General features: G+C 42.8%; 1 protein-coding gene across 1 annotated transcript in view; it reads right to left on the reverse strand.

The window, feature by feature from the left end:
* Positions 1-1,098: 1,098 nt before the first annotated feature.
* Positions 1,099-20,929, reverse strand: part of DENND5A (DENN domain containing 5A) — a 77,496-nt gene continuing 57,665 nt past the window's right edge. The window contains 12 exon segments of the mRNA XM_039863542.1: positions 1,099-2,131; positions 3,507-3,675; positions 4,251-4,374; positions 4,886-4,968; positions 5,565-5,746; positions 6,126-6,244; positions 6,839-6,984; positions 8,157-8,278; positions 12,309-12,437; positions 12,897-12,981; positions 14,459-14,543; positions 20,393-20,601. Coding sequence (XP_039719476.1) covers positions 1,948-2,131; positions 3,507-3,675; positions 4,251-4,374; positions 4,886-4,968; positions 5,565-5,746; positions 6,126-6,244; positions 6,839-6,984; positions 8,157-8,278; positions 12,309-12,437; positions 12,897-12,981; positions 14,459-14,543; positions 20,393-20,601 — 1,637 coding nt within the window. The 3' untranslated portion in view covers positions 1,099-1,947.

Raw genomic sequence — 20,929 nt, forward strand, 5'->3', positions numbered from 1 at the left:
CCTAGGCCCACAACAGACGTGTATACAGTGAGGTCCATCCTGCCTTTCTTACCCAGCCAAGAATCCCCCTTCCTGCTCCAGAGGTGCTGCCCACCTCTCCTCCATTTCCAAAATAACTGGACTCCCCAGGTAAACAGCTGGAGCTCAGTCCACTTACACCCCCTGCCGGCAGGATATTGCACTGCGACTGTCCAAGTCTCCAGTCCCTTTCGTCATCTTTTCAAAAAGCCTTATCTTGGCACTTACCACCTGCTAGACACCAGGATGGGAAAGAACAAGGCACTCTCTCTGCCCTCTAGGAGCTCACAGCCTAGGAAGTGGGCCTAACATGAATGTGGACAATGACAATCAGGGGAATAAGTGCCAACCAACAACTAAGAAACTATAAGAGCGCAATGAGAGAATGATTAACTGTGTCCAGCAGAGATTAGGGAAGGCTTTATAGTAGTAAATCGTGGACAATGAAAAAAAGGAAGTGGGCACGAGGGGAGGGATTCCAAGCAGAGGGAACAAATCATGCAAAATCAAGGAAACACAAAAGACATTGACTGGTTTGAGGTGTTCTACCTGACCATGCTACACTTCTAGAGCTGCCAAAGCAGCTTGGTTGAAGAATAAAACCCAAGGAAGCTGGTTTCCAGGACTCTCATAAAGCTCTATTACCTGTTATCTCAGGAAAAGGAAACCCATCTTAAGAAAGAGCTTTATTTCCTGAGGGCAGACAGGACCTCACGTGTCTACACCCGGTCTTCCTTACCGTTCAAGAAATGGCCCATCCTGTGTCAGTCAAGTGACAATCTTTGCAACCTTAGACACGTCTTTTCCCCTGTGTGTCTCAGCCTCCTCCTCTGTAGAGTAGGAAAATAACCCTTGTTTGCATCTCTCTCAAATAACCATTTAAGTTAACAACTATGAAAGCTCCTGGTGCGGCAGCAGGAAGGACCCAGGAGATGTCAGGCCCACAGGGGCATCCTGGGCAGTCCACAGCCCAGAGCCAGCTGGGGGAGGAGAGAGCAACAATGCTGCTGTCGGGTCCTCTCACACACAGATCACGCTGCAACCTCCGCCACCCCCATAAAAATCAGGGAACCGTGCAGGTTTGTTTCAGGTGTTTTATTAAGTGGGCCATACTGTAGCTGGTTTCTAAGTTGCAAAACAACATAAATTTAACAATAATAACATAGCCAGTTAGACTGTGACAAGCTTTTCCTTTTCTTAAAAAAAGAAAAAATAAAAAGAAAGACTTAAAACACACAATGAGAGTTAAATAAATAATATGGAGAGAAAAACAAAAGGAAAATCTGTTAAAACATGCTTATGTTTACTTCTGTGCAACTGCGTGCCAAGAGGAAACGTGATTTTCTGCACGATGATACATCTCAGCATGTCTTCTTCCCAAATAATACTGACACAAAAAGAAAAGATGTGGGACTGACTCATCGGTGCTTGTAGAGGCACTACTAAAAATCCCTTTGATTGGAGCTTGGGGCTTCCCGCCCAGCACACCTATGTGTGGCCCAGGAAAGCCAAATATCCGTAATAATGTTAATATAGAAAACATCAGTTTAAAAACAATGTGGAATGGCCTTATTAACGCAGTGGGGCAAGAAAGTAGAACTGCCCTGCATGCGGTGCCAGGCTCAGTCCAGGGAGGCCGCAGGCTCCCAGCACGCGGCCATGGCGAGGGAGGGCACCAGCTTCAAAATAAGCGGCACCAACCTCGTCTCCCTCTCCCTATCACTCTTTCACATGAAAGTGTGTAAAAAGCAAATCGGCAAATAAACTCTAAAATAGATTATTTATTCCAAAAATCCTCTAGTTTTCTTTTTACAGTGAGTGTACATTTCCTCTCCATCTCCTGCACAACCTGCTTAAGTCCCTTGGGGAAGAGGGTCAGAGCTGCAGGGTGAGTCTTTCTCGGTCCTATTGCTAGCTGGTGCTGGGAGGTCAGATGTCGATGCCCTTGACAAGGGATGTCTCCAGCGTGATGTTGAACTCCTGCAATGTCTGCAGCACGCGGATCAAGGAATTGACAAGTGTGTGGTCTTTGATCAGTGCCACATCCTCATACATGTGTGCGGTGATGGGGCAGTCGGCCAGCAAGGCAATCCAGTGGTGCAGGAGGTGATCTCTGGTGGGCAAGATCAGTCCAAATGGGTCAGAAGGGAAAGGAAGGGAGATGGTTAGTTCAAGACCAAAGGGAAACCTGCTCCACCACTCCTTAAACGAAGTCTGAAGCTGGAGAAGCAAATAGCTCCCCATAATACGTTTTTCATCCTGTAACAGGGCTTGGCAAAGAAGCCCTACACAGCTTTAAAAGGCTCCCACTGAGGGCTGCCCAGCCCTAAGACACCAACCCAATCTGACCCAAATCAGCCCTGTCATCTGACGTCAGGCCTGCTCCTCCTTTCCTACTGCCCCCTCCCTCCCTACATAACCCTACCACCAACCAGATACCAGGACCAGGCAGCACCACTTCCTCCATCTCAACAGCCAATCTCTAGCCAATAGCCCATCACTCCTCCCCATAGCTACCACCATCAGGAACAATACTAAGAACTAACATCCACATAGTGCTTAGCATGTAGCAGGCACTGTTACAAGAGATTTAACCGTCATGGCAACTCTATGATACGAGGTAGGTGCTATTAGTGCTAGTATTATCTCCACTTTATAGACGAAGAAATTGAGTAGCTTGTCCAAGATCACACAGCTAGTAAGTGGGTGATCTGAAAATGTGAACTTAATGAATCTGGTTCCAGAGACTATTTATAACTACTACAACCAATTCCCTCTCTTCTGTGGCCTGAACAAATTCAGCCTTAAGTTTATTTGGGCCTCCTGCTCTCATCTGACCTACTCGAATAACCCCTAACAATCTTGCCCACTCTGATGCACATCATCCAGGATATCAAATTAATATAATTTCAGTCCCCTGATTAAACAAATCTATATTAGTAAGAAAGGATTCTGTCCCAGCTCAAGGCTCACCCTTATAGCCTACTCCCTGAAGCCTTCTCTGATCTTTCTCCTCTACATTTTTAGCATACCTTATGAATGTGTACTTCTTTTTTGGACTTTCACAACCTTCTGCCTTGTACTGTTTTTGATTGGGACAAGTGAACTTCTACATGGTAGGGGCCATGTTTGATTTAGCTCTATTCTCACCACTTTCCACAAGGCCTGGCACAATCAAATGTTTGTTGAAGGAATGACTAGATATATTCTCTTTCGAATTTCACCAGTGGGGTGGTTTTATTCCTTCCCATCAAAATGTGGCCCCTTCTCCCCAGTTACACACACACTCTTATCTCCACCCCTACGGATTCCCACCCATATATATGGAACATGAAGGAAATTAAGGGCCTCTAGAAAGCCCTCCAAGGCCTCACCTGCCCAAGGACACCTGGTATTAGCCAGTACCCCACCCCCTGCACCACATGAGGATTCCAGCACCACCTCCAAAGCTGGCTACTATGTACTGTGGGCTGTAAGGCTGAAAGTACCTTGCTCCCAAGCACACCAGCATCTGAAACTTGCCATCCTTGCCAATGTTCCGGGGAGTATTGTTGATTGCAGTGACAAATCGGCAGAAATTCCGAGCCCTTGTATGCCAGTTTTCTTCAGGAACAACTTCATTCTGCTCCAAAGTTTCATAATACGTTTGTGCTTTTTCTGTGAAGAGATAAGCTTGCCAGTGACAAAGGCTTTCAAAACCAACCTATCCCTGACTGTCCTGCAGGCCACTTGCCATGGACCTCCCCACTGCTGATGCAGGTAACTTAATGAGAATAACCTGAGTGTTCTAACATCACTGGTGACATTTCAAAATGATCCTTATGTTCCTTATCCTTATTTTTAAAAGTTATTTATGTGGCCCCGATATAAAGCTGATCCTTTCCCTAAAGACAAAAAACTCTTGAGGAATAAGTTCCTTACATGAAAATTCTCCAAGTGGATACAACACAGGGCTTGGGCTCCAATGCTATCAACTAGCCCTCTGGATCTACAAGGACAAAGTGTGAGGACTCACAACTAAGCCTATACTATAAAACAGATGCCTAAAAAGAATCTTTTCTGTCCAGTTCTCAGCAGGTGAGGGGTGAAGGGTGAGAAAAGGCAGGGCAAACAAACAATTGCTCTAATCTGAGTCACCTGATTTGGCTTCTTTACTGCAGACCCCAATGGTTGCACCACGTATATAATGTCTCTACATGCTTTTCCCACCCTCATACCCTAGTCCAACTCACCCAGGAAATCCCAAATGAAGACATTTTTGAAGAGACGGGGTGATTTAAATCCATGCTGGAAAGCCTGTTCCAGGGCCGAGACAAGGCCGCACTCTCCACAAAGCAACAGTGTCAGACTGCCTCGCTAGTGAAGAAATGGGGGAGAGTGACAGGCTTGCCTCAGCCAAGCTGCCCTCCCACCATGGCATCCCCAAATCCAAAGCCCACAGCTGGGAAGGAAGCAAAGGACAGGCAGAGATCCAGTCTATTTCCCTAGCACCTGGCACAGTGCCTACCTCAGAACAGCTCTCAGAGTGAACACCTGCTAAATGAATGGATGAATGAAAAGATGATGGATCTGGGTACCCACCAGGGGGACAAATCCAGTGTGGCCATTAATCAGGGAGACCTAGAAAAATCCTGAAGAGGACAGGAACATACAATATTCACAAGGGGCCTAGGAATTCTGTTGGGTCATTGGTGTGTAAGAAAAATAGGGTAACCCAAGGCAGAGGCCCCCAAAGGAAAGAATCTGCTCGATCTCAAACTAACTAAGGCACATACTGTACACTCCGGGCTGTCCAAGCAAATGGGCCTGGAATATTATTTTCTCTTATTCAATATAAGGCCCTGGGTTGAAGGGCAGAAAGGCTCACCTCTTTCTCAGGCTTATGGAAGTGCTTCACGATGCCATTGACTGCCTCTCCAATGGACTCCTGGATCTGCCCAGTGTTCAGCTCTGATAAAAATCAAGCAGACATCCCTAACCAATCTCAGAAGCTAACAGTGCTCAGCTGACTGAGCAGGAGACTGAGGACATTGGGAGGGCTCATGAGAGAGGCAGGACAGCCTGGACCCTTCCTGAGAAGAATGGCTCTCACCTACCCAACTTCACTGAGCTAGCTCTTCCTAAAATCCTGGGAAAAAAAGCAAAAGCCAATACCTTAGTTCCATAAAGTTTATTTTTCATTTTACCCTAGAATTGTTGGCAACCAAAAAAGGGACAAGATTTGGCTGTGAAGCTCAGGAACCACAAAAGAGAAGACCAGAAGGTAGAACCCTCTCCTCTCTAGGATCATATACAAATAGTATAGAGAACCCAGTCCGGGCTCCATGAGCTCTCTCCTCTCCTTCCAAGCCTCTGGGGAGAGTGCCAAATCTCCCGAGGATTCATGAGAAGAAGGTGACAAAGGCCTGAGACTACTTTGTCGGTAGAGGTGGCTCCTGAGGCAGCTGCACAGGCTGAGGTTTGGGCTAAAATATCAAGGCTCCCAGGGATCTGCCCACATTTCCCAGGATGGGTAGTATGAGGACCCAGCCCCTCCTCTCACTTACTGGGCTTGTTGTTGGGTGAGATGGTAACAAGCCTCCGGATGACGCTGGGGGACTGCTGCAAGGGTGGGGTCCGGCATGGCCTCTCATCCACCTCAGGCTGGGATGTGAGCAGCTCCCCAACTAGGACCCGCTCCAGGCTCCCATCGTCCATGCCCTTCCCCAACCACCGGCCACATGGGAACCTAAAAGTCAGGCAATGGCCTGTCAGAGCTGCCAGCTTCTCCAGTGTCTTTCCCATTGCTGCTCAGCAAGAGCCATCAACAAAGCCAATGCCTGGGAATCCATCAAGGCCCTGCTCATCCATCCTACTGTGTATTTCATCAGGGAAGACACCTGAGTGATGGATGGCCTGGAACCCATGCACAGCAATGTTACACATCTTCACTTGGAAAATCCTCCTATTTTTTTTCAGGTACACAAGGCAGAGCCAAACAGGAAGTTGCCTTGGCCTATCACAACCTAAAGAGTCTCCTTGAGAACTCCATATACCCAAGCATCAAACAAAGACCCCAGTGGTAATCTTGCCCCACTATCTTAGAGCAAACCTGAAGGAACACTTACTTGTAGGTATGTCCTGTGATCTCATTCCTGACCATCACATACTCCACCAGCCATTTGGCATACAGCCCAGAATTATCATGGCCTATCTGCACAGTAGTGAGCTTCCCCAAGTTCTGGCACTGTGAGAGAATAGCCAAATAGAGAAGATGGAGTAGGTCAGAAAAACAGAAGAGAGTAGCATTCCTCAGAGGCACAGATCTGACTGGCTGCCTACAACCTGGCCTCTGAGCATCCACAGGGACAGAGCTCATGGCTCTACCCACCACCAAAGCTAGCAGTACAGCACTATCTCATGAGGGGCCCATGGCTGAGAAAGAAGATGCTGCTATCTAGAGGGAGAATAGGGCCTGGGAGCAGGCAGCTCTGGAAGTGGGGCAGCAGTCTGAGGTTCAGAGGTATCTGTGAACACCTGGGATGAGCAGCTGAAAGAACTCTTGGGTATTTCTCAACACACCATGAACAGGGAGGTATGCAAGTTCAGATGGGTAAGCACCTTCCAGCCAGAGACCATTTAGACAGGAAAGGCTTCTCCCTCCTCGAGTCAACCCTTCGCTCCAGGCCTCCAACCATCTCAGCACAGGTGAGCTATGCTGATGCATAACACTGTACAGAGCAAGGCCTCCATAAAACCCTGCAGAAAGCTCCAGAAAAGCAGCTGTTGCAAACTCAGATCCCCACAAAGCCTGGGGTTGTGGTCCCCGGATAACACATACCTCAAAGGTCATCTCTAACACGTTCCTGGGAATCTGCAGGATCTGTGTCTCACCCAACTCTCCCGAGATGCAGATCCATGGGTTGGCAGTGAACATGGAGCCCCCCAGCTTCTTGCTCGGTACAATCAGGATGTGGTAGGGGATCACTGTTTAGGGGAAGCCACAAAGGCATTGAGGGGGATCAGAAATCCCTCCCATACCTGAAAGGGCCCTGATCTGCCCCCAGGCATGCTGGCATGATTGTGGCCGCTGCTGTACTGGCCCTGGCAGAGCCCAGAGCAGCAGGTCCCCAGGACCTAGGCTCTTGTTGGCTCAGAATGTCAGCCAATCCTCCCCTCACTCTCACTCCTCCCACGGTTACCACCCAAACATCAAAGATCCAAGTCCATATACACACTCGGAAATAAGTGAACCTCAAATAGTACTGCCAATTCAACATTGTACTAAATTGCTTTTCAGAGCGCTTTTCATTCCATCACCTCATGAATGCTCATAACAATCTCAGGAGAGGCCACGCAGGTATTGCAATGCCTTTTCTGAGGCACAGAGAGAGAAATAATTTCCCTCAGGTCCTCTAAACTGTAGTTCAATGTTACTCCTACTGAAGCCTACAGGCCTTGTCTCTGAGGGGGAGGATGGGTATCCTAGAAAAAGAAGAGTCCAAGCCCCCTGAGACTATTGAGCCACTGGCCAAACAACTAGCTATGGGGCACATTCAAAGGTGGCCCCCACTCAACAGAGTGTCCTGGCACCAAAGAAAGATGAGGATCCAGGGGCCTTCCTTAGACCATACTGAATCTTCTTCCTCATTCTGCAAATAGGAAGGCTGAGGCCCACAGCAAGAGTAGACTTCTCACAAATCATAATGAGTTAGGACACTGCAGGACCTGGACCCAAACCTCCCATTGTCTTCTGGAGTTCTTTCTGCTACTTCAGGAAGAGCTGTTTTTCCCTAAGGGCTGATCTAAAACCTTCTGTGAAGATTTCTTTACTGGTGTGCAGAGAGGGCAGTGAACTTCACTGCCCCACCCCACTCCACCTCATTGCCTTAGGCTCCCAGAGCAGTGCCTAGGACAACAGTGACAACATGATGGCCGAAATGACTAAGCTCCCAGTTCGGAATGAGAATAAGAAGTTTCAGAGAAAAAAAACAACCTCCAAGGAGGGCAAGTGCACCTCTCTCCCCACAGAAATAAAAGGAAAATAGAAAGTGTAAGTGATAATCTATTTTCTTTAAAATGGAGACAGGGAGTTAGCCTCAGGCAGGCCCGTGAAGACTGAAACCAAGAAGGCTAGTGGGGAGCACAAGCCTACTCACGGATAGTTGTGAAGACATTGGTGAAGCAAAAGTAATCGACGGCATTGAAAGAAAGGAGGTGATAGAGGAACTGCTCCTTCTCGTCGTCACAGCACAGGAAGGCATAGCGCTTGTACAGCTTTCTGTCAAAGAAGAGGCAATACATCAGTCTCCTGGACAAAAGGAGGAGAAAGAGGCTAGAATTATTCAGTTCTGAATGGAGACAGTGGAAAGAAGAATAAGATGGCAAGCCTCAAATTCTTTAGGGCCACCTGAAAAAGAAACAAAGCCAGCTACTCTGAGGGCTAGAGGGAAAGTGGCTTAAGCTATAGCAGGAATAACAGTACGTGTGTCCAAGGGTTGATGTTACTATAATGTAAAGTATCAGAAGTCATGGACTCTCTATTCTTAAACTGAGGGCTGGAATGAAATTCCCTCAAGGAAGACACAGGCCCTCTCAGGCTTCTAGTTAGGGCAACACCCCAGTGTGTGGTGTGGGAGGAGCAATGGCAGGAGGTCTGTGATCACCATTCATACCCAGGGCTAGTATCAGACCCTCAGCAGACCTGAGACCCATAAGTCAGAACACTGCTCTAAATGTGAAGGTAAGCCCAGGACTACCTCAAAGGCAATAAAGAGCAATAAAGGAAATGATCCAGGTCATAGGAAAGGAAGAGCTACAGAGATCATGTCCTTCCTCTCTTTTCAAATTTTCTCCTGTCCCCACCTCTCGTCCCCACTGCTTACTCATCAAAGACCAACTTCTTTGCCTGACATTGCAGGCCATCTGCAACTGCACAGCAATGATACCTTCCCCAAGTACAGGGGACACAGAGAGCCAAATGCACAGGTCTTCAACACAGAGAACAAAAAAGGTAACTATCCTGGTCACCAAGAAAGACTCATCACCACAGCCAGCACATGTGACTCAGCACGTCCGTGAGGTTCTATCTAGTCAGGTTTATAAGGTACTTCCAACAGATGATTCACCAACCAAGGCCTACTATGTGCAGGTGCTGCAAAGGGAAGCACCTATCCTCAAATACAGTCTAAATGAATAAATCAGGTAAACTCCACATAATGAGTTGCTAAATGAAAGGCTCTCTGGGAATTTAAAGAGCCATAAGCATCGATGGTCCTAAACAATAGAGCCCTGAAGGACAGCACAAATTTAGACCGGTGTGTGGAAGAAGGAACAGGACAGGGTATGAAAACCAATTTGAAAACCAATTTGACTGGCGTTGACAGCTCAGGGAAGTAATCAGTAATGAGGCTAAAAAGTTAGGCTAGAGTCAAATGCAGGAAGGCCTGCAATATTCAGGCTAAAGAGTTTGCAGTTTGCCCTACAAGTAATAGGTTTCTGCAATCTGCCCTAGATAAAGGGAAAGCCACAACCAACTTCGGGAATTTTAAATCTGGTGCTGCTGAGGGGTGAAAGGGGGAATGAGGGTGAAACTCAGCAACAATAAAGGAGACAGGTGGGGGCAGAGGCTAAGGACCTGAAATGTGTACGTGGGAGATAAAGCAGAGTCAAACTCACTCCAAATTTTGAACCTAGCTAGGGAGTAGAGGGGATGTTCAGAGAGAATAATGGTGACATGAACAAAAAATTTGAGAGAAAGGTAGTTATGATGAAGACTGTGAGGCTTGCTTTTGTTCTTTCTGATTTAAAAGTAGGATAGTTGAATGGAAATAAATGCAGAACTGGAGCTCAGAAGAAACGTCAGAGCTAAAGCTTCAGATGTGGGAGTCACCTGCTTAGAGGTGACAGAAGTCATGAGAATGAGTGAGATCACTAATTGAGAGAGCAAGTGAGCAGGTGAGAGTGTGAAAAGAATGTGTGTGCATGCAGAGAACTGAGGACTGTGGAAGCCAATATCATGGGAAGAGTAAGGGGAAAAAGAGAAAAGGATGGTATAGGGCCATGGCAGCCATGCAAAGTGAGCTTCAAAGTAGAGGGAGCATTACACAGTGTTAGTCACTGTAGAGAGATTAGGGAAAAAGTTTGAGGTCACTATATAGGAGCCAACTAACTTCTTCCCTTAGAACATAGGGCCACTTTACCCTTCCCACCACCTTACCCTATCTCCAAGCTGCCAACAGTCTTGGAGGCGAACTGGAAATCCCAGACTCAGGCATATTCTATCAAGATATACTCTCCAAGGCTGTGTACCTCCTCCTGCCTGTGTAACCATGCACACATTTTATGTGCACAATTAAATATCTACTAGGTGCTAGGCAACATGAGCTGTACTGAGAAAGGTACCCAGTTCATGCCGTCGACGAAAGCAAATTTTAATAAGCAGTATGAAACTAGATAATGATAATACAGCCAAATTAGTGGTAAAATAGTGATGAACAAATATGTAACAAAGGCTATGGGTACCTGGCAAAGGAATGGAGCAAGTCTCTAGGGAGTCTAAGCAAACTTTGGCAAAGAAAACTTCTGACTAAGCCCTGAAAGCGCTGAAGACATCCTAAGAAGGGTGAGGGGTATGATGCAGCTGGAACTTGAAACAAATTGAAGAAAAAGATGAGAGAGAGAAGGATGGAGGAATGGGCAGGTTTTGATAAAGGGCCCCTTTATTTCTATGCCCTATCCAAAATGCAATCTGTGGTAGCAAAACTCACCTCATTTTCCACTCAGAGAAGTACAGAAGTCAGATTATCAGGTGAGAAGTTACTATATACTGAGTAAATTCTGAGCTTATCTCCTCTAACAGGACTATAGTTTAAAGAAAGCAAGATTAGCTTCTTCATTGAGATCTGCACCCTGTTTGTTGTCGCCCAGGACTTGAAGCTCATATACCCTAGACCTATCCACTGTCCTGGACTTCACAAAGTTCTTGTGCTTGAGTATCCATTAGGTGCCTCTCTGGCCTCCTGCTGACTTGCAGTCTTACCTGACAGGTGAGGCCCACACTGGCCAGCAGGAAACACTCCTGCCCTGTCAGGCCCTGGTGCCCACACAGCTACAGTAACAGAATTTTTTTCACCACACACAACTGTCCTCGAGAATCTGGTGTGCAAAAGTCTCCCTTCCAAACTCCAGGCTTACATGTTCACTTGTTCTCTTTCAGTTGTCCTCCCAATCTTCAAATTTTACTCCTCAACCTTTTTGTCCCTATAGGGAATCAAATTTAAGCACTTATTGTTATTTCATAACCTCTCAAGGTAAGCTCTCTAACCTACCAGGATTTTAAACCTGCTTTCTTGCTGTGGTCTATACACACAATAAACAGTCTAAAAATCATATTTCCATTGTGAATAAAAACAGATTCTGCAAGTTTAATCAACTGGCTCACACAAAATTTCCTCAAGGTCCATACGGAAGTCCCATAATAAAGGAAACCAAGAAAAGATGCCTAAGGAAATGCTAAATAAAAATGCCCAACAATTGTTTGCTAATGTAGAAAGAGCCAAATATACAGAAAAAGACAGAGACATGGTAGTCTGAGGCAGAGATGGGGTACAGCCCTCCCTACTCCTCCTCCTCTAGTAGCTAGGGTACAGAAAAAATGCAAGGGATATAACATCAAGAGAAGGTAACTGTAGATTTAGTGGTTTCTGGGAGTGCGAGGCTTTGGAATCTCTCCCCTTCCCCTTTCTGGGTGAAAACTGTGGATGTAGAGGACCTAGAAGGGTCATAGAAAAGCCTTTTTAGGCTCTAGGGAGACTCAGGCAGAGTACAGAGAGAAAGAGCAAGGGCTTAGTTACTTTGGGCTTGCCCTGGGCTCAGGAGAAAACAAAAGATATAAGGGAATATCTTACAAGTTTTCTTTTAATTCTCCAATCCTTTCCTCCCCAGGATAGGAAAGAGACTGAGAAAATGCCATATGCCCAAGAGATATACAAGTTACCTGAGTGCAGGAAGGAGAGGAGAAGCCCCAAAACTGAGGTAACCAATGAGGACCCCATCTTTCTAACTATCTCTTTAAGAAAGCCGTTTGGGAGCATGCAGATTGCGAAGGTAGGGAGAACAAATATAGCAGAATTATTCTTCTGCATATAAAGAGGGAAAATAGGGAATGCTTAAAAATCCTCACACACAACTTGAGTTTAGCTGAATACAGCAGTAATGATGTACTAAATACTCTTCCTTCACACACAAGGCTTTCCAATCCCCCCACCATTCCTGAGAGCCTGGTTCTACTCCAGGTGCAGTGGCCTTACTTGGTGAGCTCATGATCTGAGAGAAGCTGCTTCAGGTGTCTGGAAAGTAACTTTTTTTCCATGGACAGTCGTACCCATGCTCTGGCCTTTCCCACGTCAGTCTTGATTTCCCCAATGTTCTGGATGTGCCTGAAGGGGGAAGAAGAAAAAAGAAGTGGAGAGCGGGGTGGGAAATGAACTCACAACACGCCCCCTGTAAAACTAAAGGAGGCCCAGTGAGGCAGCCCTATCTCACCCTGGGAAAGTCCACCTCTTATTCTCTAAATCTTGGGTTTCCATGTAGCTTTGCCAGGCAGCAGTCTCACCACAATTTTGGGAAGTGGCAGGATAGAGGGGGAACCAAGCTAACCTAAGAGCCTTTAGGCCTTGAGATACTCTGGTTTAATTCTCCAAAAATGTCAGAAAACCCAACTGCTTGTACAGCTCTACAAATGCACCGTGAAGCACAAGACCAATGAGGAGGGCTTTCTAGTTAACTAAAATGCGGCAGAAGCCCAAGTCACTGAGATCCTGCTATTTAAAGCAGATACCTAAGCAGCACCTAAAAACAGGATTTTAATGGCTTATAACGTATGAGCCCACACTGACCTCATATCCTGAATGAGGGAGATTCTCAAGGGAGACATGACTGCGCTGGCATCAGATTTCCTCCGTTCTGAATCAAGAAGTATTCCTATAGAACAAACAAGTTTGTCATGTCCAAAGAGATCTGACTATCCAAACAGTTGGATCAGCCTTTTTATCTCAAATCACAAATTTCTACAGGGAACAATTACTTTGATAATACCAGGTTTCAGATTTAATACTTACTAGGTTTTAGATTTAATACCTTTACTCATATTATCTCATTTAATTCTCTAACAACTTATAAGATAGTCAAGGAAGATATCACAGAGGGAACTGAAATTCAAAGAGGTTAGCTGCTTTGGCCTAGTCACCAAGTGGCAAAGTCAGGTCCCCTGGCTCCTAATCCAGCATGTTCTCATCATAATCCATGGAAGTAGTGCTTCTACTTGGAGCTACTACTCTTGTCCTGCTCTTGCTTCAAAATGAGACACAAAAGAGCCAAGGAGATGTTTAAAGAGCATGTTCTAGAATGCTTAGGACCTCTAGATATGATACCTTTATATACCTTTATATGCTCATATCTGGCCCAATGTTTAAAACTTAGTATCTTGATCACTTAGCAATAAGTTCTATAGCCTTCCTGAAAAGACTTTTTGCTCTCATACCCAGAAAGTGGGCCAAAAAACTCCTTATTAGGCTACTTAGGGAGCTCTTGTACCTGGTTTTCAGCCACATTCAGTGGTAGTTGAAGTCAACTAGTTCAAAGGCAAAGACAACAGAGTTCATAGGTATCTTTTTCACTCCCATCTAAACTGATCTTTACCATCAGGATATGAACATCCAAGAAAGGTAAACGAACTCCCTGGCAGAGAGAAGAGAATGAAGGATGGTGTAAAGGGGGAGATGCTGCCAAGAAACAAAGGAAGGAGGGGAACTGTCCTGGCAGGAACACTTTAGAATGGCATAAAGAACACCAGAGCAGGAGACAAAAGGTCAGGTTCCTAATCTCTTCTACCGATTCACTATGTGATCTTGAGTGAATTCTCTTCTTCCCTGGATCCCAGTTTTCTCTTCTTCTAAAATAAGAAGGCTGAACTAGATGATCTCTGGGGTTCCTGCCAATTCTGATATTTTTATCAAATTAGAAACAGGAAAAAATGTGTAAGGGATTATTCACACCAGACCTTAATGTAGGACATTGACAAACAGGCTCTCTTAACTGATAGATCATTTTAATGCCCATCTCAGAGAAATAAAACAAAGACTCTGAAAACAGCTTGCTCCAAACACATCGGTACCACCCAAATTCATTTAAAACCTAAACTCAGAAGTCTAAGACTGGCCTCTTGCCGATATGTCTTCCATCTCACTGATCAAAAGGGTATATAATGAAAGCAAACCCCGTGGCTATGGCATGCATGCTTTGTGGTTCAAAGAGCCCAGTGGCTTAATATTTTAAAGAGAAAACATTATGGAGCAAAGGCTTCATTGACCTGGAATAGTCTGCTGCAGATGATCACTCCAGTGGGGAATGGGAAAGTGGGTAGAGGGAGTTCTCTCTAATGGTGCAGAGATCATCTTACCTGAGGTACTGAAACTTCCTGATGTGAGTTTTCTCTGTCGGTTTTCCTGATAATGTAACAGGTGGGACCACAAGGCTGATTTCCCCTGGAACCAACACAAGGGAAAAATACCTATCAGTTTAGATTTCAGAGGCCAAGGCGTCTAATGAACCAAGTCAGAGATGACTTAAACATATAGATATGGGCTTTTATTAAAAAGCACCTACACAGCAGGTCCTCAAACAACATTGTTTTGTTCAACATTGTTTCCTTATAATGTTGATGAGATGCCACGGAAACTTAACTTTCGTTTATAACAATTAGCCTATGGTAAAACTGGTATCATTATATATCTTTTCTCTTAAAGTTACAGAATCTATCAATGATGTTAAGTGAGGACTTACTGTACTATTTCTTACCTCAATGTACACTTAAGTGCAAAGTATACAACTATATCTCCCTACTAAAATCCAGGAGAAATATAAAGAACAGAAAAGAGAAATAGACCCCCACTGGGAATAAGAAAAAATGGCCAAAAAGAGATGTGAACAGATCAATAGATAAGAAAGAAAAAAGTGACTTCTCAAACAAGACTGAAATAAATTACTTCAATCTTAAAAAATAAATAAATAATAAAAAAGCGAATAACCTATCAACCTCTAAATGGTTTATTGGTTGAAAATCAGTTTGGGTACAGCATGATGACTCTTGCACAGAGGAGCTGAAATCCAGTCTACGAGATTCTATGAGAGCTCCTGAAATTACTAAAATTTTTGAAGGCATTCCATTCTTGCCCTTAGTGCAGGCTTGGGAGAAATCCACTATGATGAGGATTTATTGAAGTTACAGTTGAAGAAACCTGCAGGAGAGTAGGCTGGTACTTAACTGTAAGGCTGAGATATTATAGTCAATATAACAGACGCTTAGCATTTGGATCTATAAGAGTTACAGTTTAAACTATTTGATACATGTAGTAATTTGTCATTTTACCAAGGTGCAAATCTGAATAGCATTTGCAAGCCTGATATAAGGGAGCAATTTACCTAGATAGTGGGTGAGCCCAGCTGGCCACCCAGAAACCGCTTTGTCTCTTTCTAGTCATCCTTCAGTATAGCAACCCTTGTTATGTGATAAAAATTTTATTTCAGATTCGTGGTAAATGTTCCCAGATAGTTGATACAAGTATAATACAATGTTTGTTTTAGTAGTGGGATTTACTATAATAATTTTATAAATGACTTTAGTTTTGTATTTTATTAAAGTAATAGTAATGATGACAGAACCTATCACATCTTGCTTGAGGTTTGCTATCAACAAAGTTAAATGTTTAAAACACAATATTTTATTTAGTGCTTCCAACAATCCTATAAGGTAGGATCCTCATTTTCTTTAGAAAAGAGCAAAGTGAAGATCAGAAAGATTAAGTAGCTTGTAGAAGATCACAAAGCTTGTAAGTAGAGTGTTGAGATTCAAGTTTACATCTGTCTAATGCCAAAAACACTGCTCTTAAAGATGATACTATACAGACTGCTTCTGAAAGAGATCATTTAACTTTGAAAGCTACACTTTCTAAAGATTTTATGCTCTGCAGTGAATGGGAAGATTTAAGGGCTCAAGATTTTTCCCTTGAGAATGTCAAGGATCTATTTTGTTTCTATCCACCAACTTGATCCATTTTGGAAGGGAAAAAAATCCATTTTGGAGAATTTGAATGGGAAAAAACCCTCGTCTACACATTAACAAGCTGTTGACATAAACTTGCTGTATGTTTGGATTTCCCACAATATTCAACCAGCTTAAAAAAAACAACAACAACTTCAATGGCAATTTTTTTAAACACAAATTAAAACTAAAGAAAACTACTTTTTATTCACTGAAATACCAAATATTTGAAAAAATAGATGTTTGACAAAATCAATGAGACATCTATACATTGTTACTAACTGGTATACTAATACAATATATGCAGAAGATGATATGAAAGCTTAAAATATTCATGCTCTTAGAGATAGTAGTTCAATTTCTAGAAATCTATTCAGTCATCCATTTATCAAAACCATGAGAGTAGGCTCCTAAAAGGGCAAGGATTTTGATTTATTCATTACTGTATCCTAGCATGTAGGCAGACTAGGAAGGCAGCCTCCCTTAATATAACTGTGTGGATGTGACACACACTAAATATAGCTGGTCACCAGAGAGCCCTCACATGCCATGACGCTGAAGAGCCAAAGGCAACAGCAAAGCCAGGCCACTGTGCCAGGACACCCTGGCTCACAGTGATTGTGCCAGTCAAGGAGGGAGGGCAAGGGCAAAAATGAGAGAGCAGCAGCTGGGCTGAAGCTCGATGAGAGGACTGGGGTCTTTCTAGTTCAGGAGACATAGATTATTCTCTTTCCTCTTTTGCAAAGGGACTGATAGAGACTGCAAAGTTTAATATAGCCTGACTACCCATCTGGGGATGTGGCCACACAATATACAGATAAAAAATACTATCAAATTCTTCATGAATCTCAGGATGTGCATGAAAGGTGAGAAACAACTCCTTTTCACTTACCAGTCCCCAAAAGGCAACAATTACAAAACTATTATGAAAAACCAAACTTCACCTCTTATTGTCAGAAAAATATACTAGAGTAGGACACCCATCTCCTTGGACTACGTCATCGAAAGCCAGAGAGAGTAGTGAGGATAACAGAGGTTCTTATGAGGACTTGCTACAGGCAGCCCAGCACACAGACAGCCATGGTTAATAATTTTTAGGAGGCTAGCAGCAAAAACTGCTGTTTAGGTTCTCCTTACTTTTTAAGTAATAAAAATGGGTATTTGATCATTAAGGTGCCCCCAGAAGAGGGCTTTAAGATCACTCTCTGAGAGTGAATTAGGTCACAATCTGTGCATGATCATGCACCAAATGCATGAAGGAGACCAGGTAGGTAATCAGGCTATAACCTTTGAACTGGAACATAACTGAAGAATGTCTCAGCAGGAGAAAGGTGCTCTACACACAGGCTAGTAAAATGGAGCCCTAAGGAACATGCTTGTAGGAGCTCAACATAGGGTCAATCCCCAGCTGCATATGTGTCTCTGAGAGCATAAATGCCCTGCCAACAAGCACAGGCCCTCACCTCCCCCTGGTGACACAGTCAGTACTTCACTTTTAGCACTCCAGAAGCAGGATGCAGAACAAAATGGAACCTCAACTGAAAAGCCCCCATTATTTTGTACTGGTTTCTCACCAAACAAGTAGCCTCTGTCTATCCAAACTCAGAAGAGAATCAAACGGACTCCAAAAGAAATTCCCCATGCTGTGGTAATTCTTGCAGAATATGGCTGCAAGGCCTTAGAAGACAGGTTTAGAATACATGATGATATATGCATTTTTAAATGCCGACAGATTTTTACGGCAAATATTAAAAACTTTTGGGTGCATGTATTTTACCAAAAAGCTGAAAGAGCTCAACTATAGTGCTGGGCTTGCTAAAGTTTAAGGAAAATTATAAAATGATTATATATATATTCTATTTATCTGTTACAGATAACAGGAAATAGAAATCCTTCATGTAGACCCTGGCATAATACAGCTGTCATATGTTATATACCCACCACTTGCCAGGTACCTATTTTTATTTCATAAATAATTATCATAACAACCCTGAACAGTAAGTTTTATTAACTCTGTATTACAAATAAGGAAGATAAGACTCAAAAATCACAAATCACTTGAAGTCACCCAATGGAGCTAGGATTCAAATCTAAGTCTTTCTAATTCCGAAGCCCACAGTGTTACTACTGCACCACGGGGCTCTGAAAATTTTAGGAATGTGATATACAATTTTTAACATTTTTTAAAAAATCTATAATCACAGTGTTGTTTATAATACTGAAAAATCAGAAATAACCTAAATGACCAACAATAAGGGATTGATTCAAGTATGGCACATCTATACAATGATACAGTAATTAAAACTGAGATTTTAGAATAATAATAATCACAAACATTTATAGAGAACTTCCCAGATACCAGGCTCTGAGCTTAGTGCTTTACATGAATTATCTTTTCAAATCCTCACAAGAATCCTATGAAGGTGGGTACTTCTAAAATTCCATCACACATATGAGAAAACAGAACCTTAGAGAAGCTAAGTACCTGGCTCATTTTCATAAAATTAAGTGGGAATCAAACCCAAGTCTATCTGATTTATAATCTGAGCTCTTAAACACTTCTTATACTATCACCTAAAATTAGTTGAGGACATGGAAAAAATATTTATGAGACAGAAAAAGCAAATTACAAAACATTATGTACAGTATGATCTCATCTAGATTTTTAAAAAAGTTTTATTGAAATATAATTCACATTACCATAAAATTCACACTTATAAAGTATATAATTTTCTGCACTAAAAAAATCTGGTTTTGATTATATTCACAGAATAGTGAATATAATATTATATTCACAGAGTAGTACAACCATTACCACTACCTACATTTAGAACATTTTCATCACCGCGGAAAGAAACTCCATATCCATCAGCAGTTACACCCTATTTCTCCCTCCTGCCTCTAGCAACTTTTAATCTACTTTCTGTCTATGGATTTGTCTATTCTGGACATTTTATTTAAATTGAATCATACAATAGGTGGGTTTTGTGACTGGTTTCTTTTACTTAGTATGTTTCAAAAGTTTATCCATGTTGTACCATGTATCCATACTTTATTCCTCTATTGCTGAATAATTTTCCATTGTATGGATATACCACATTTACTTTATATATCCATCAGCTGATGGACATTTGGATTATTCCGCTTTTGGTCTACTAAGAATAATGCTGCTATGAACATTTATGTACATGCTTTGTTTTTGTTTTTACATATGTTTCCATTTCTCTTGAGTACATAGCTAGAAGTAAACTTGCTTGGTCATATTATAACACTTCATTTAACATTTCAAGGAACTGCCAGACTGTTTTCCAAAGTGGCTGCACCATTTTACATTGCCACTAACAATGTATGAAGGTTCCAATTTCTCCAGATCCTCACTAATACTTGTCATTGTCTGTCTTTTTTTAGTTATCCTAGTGGATGTGAAAAGTTATCTCATCGTGGTTCTGTTTGATTTTTAAATGTACAATTAATTGTACATGAGTATAAGTACAAAGAAAAATGCCTTAAAGGACAGACATGGTAAACTGTCTCCACCCTCACAGAGAATGGAAACTTCAAAAGGGCAGAGATCTTGATCTGTTTTCTTCACTAAGGTATCTCAAAAGTACCTATAATAGTATCTGGCACACTGTAGGCCCTCAATAACTATTTTTTGGATACTGCTAAGTGTTTTCTAAATTGTTTATAATAAAATTGCTTTGAAAACATTTCAAGTTCTTTTCAAATTTAAAAATGCATAAAAATAAAAAGTTGATCACCGTGACTAACTATTCATAGTAGAGTATTCTGAAATAAGGAAAATTCTGTGTATTAAAGCAGTTAAAATCAAACTTACTCAACTTCCTGCAGTCTTCTCTCAAATCTTTAGATGGTTAAGCTATCTGCATGTAAAGGAGATGTTAATGATAGACCTTTATCCACTGGGAGAGTGAAAGACCCTTAGAGTATATTTGGTATTTCTGAGCTCCAAGTTTTCTCTTTCTTTGTGTTCCATCTCCAGACTTGGGCCAGCTGTCAAACAGGATCTATCAGTCTGGCCTTCAGCAATATTTGCAGGATGGAAGATGCCACTTTTAAAATGTCTGACAAACACACACATTTATGAAACCTATTTTTAAAGAAAATAGTTTGAATCATATTTATTTAATTATTTGCTTAGCTATTTCAAGTCTCACTCCATGCACACCATGCACTTTCTTCCAAGCCAGCCAGCTGGAAGAGTATGGGAAAGCTAGTAAGTGAAAACAGAAGGACAGTTTGCTCAGCAAAGAGAGGCTAGACATTCTTTACCTGTTTTACTTGTAGCCCATGACTCCAGATCCTTTCCAGGAGGTCACAAAGGCTGGCAATCAAGGTGTTCTCTTCCACCCCTGTGATGTTGACCTCCCCGTGCCCTAGCTCCACAGCCTCTCTGCCCATCTTCTCCACCAGCATCCTCTTGGTCTACAAGGAATCATTTGGTAGGATTAGATAATCACAGTGAGCAGGATCACGTGCAACTGGAGAGGGTTGTGGCCACCTGCACAGCACTTCTGCTAGGCTGGGAACGTAAGATGAGTACAACCCAGAGACATAGAGCGTATTTATTCTCCACCAGGCAGGCCAGGTTATGATGGAATGCATTCTTTAAAAGTTTAGTAAAGAAGATAAGAACACAGTAATCACTGTATAACCCTGGGCAAGTGATTTCATCACTCTGGATTCAGTTTTTGCATTTATGAGATGAAAAGAGTTGAATTGAACCCTCTGGTCATGCTAACTTCTGACATTCTCTGATTCTACTTAACTGACCCTATTCAACAAATCTTCAAGCATTTAATCCTAGAA

This window comes from Pteropus medius, unplaced genomic scaffold, assembly GCF_902729225.1.
Source record: "Pteropus medius unplaced genomic scaffold, Ma_sr-lr_union100, whole genome shotgun sequence".
In the NCBI taxonomy this organism is placed as follows: domain Eukaryota; kingdom Metazoa; phylum Chordata; class Mammalia; order Chiroptera; family Pteropodidae; genus Pteropus; species Pteropus medius.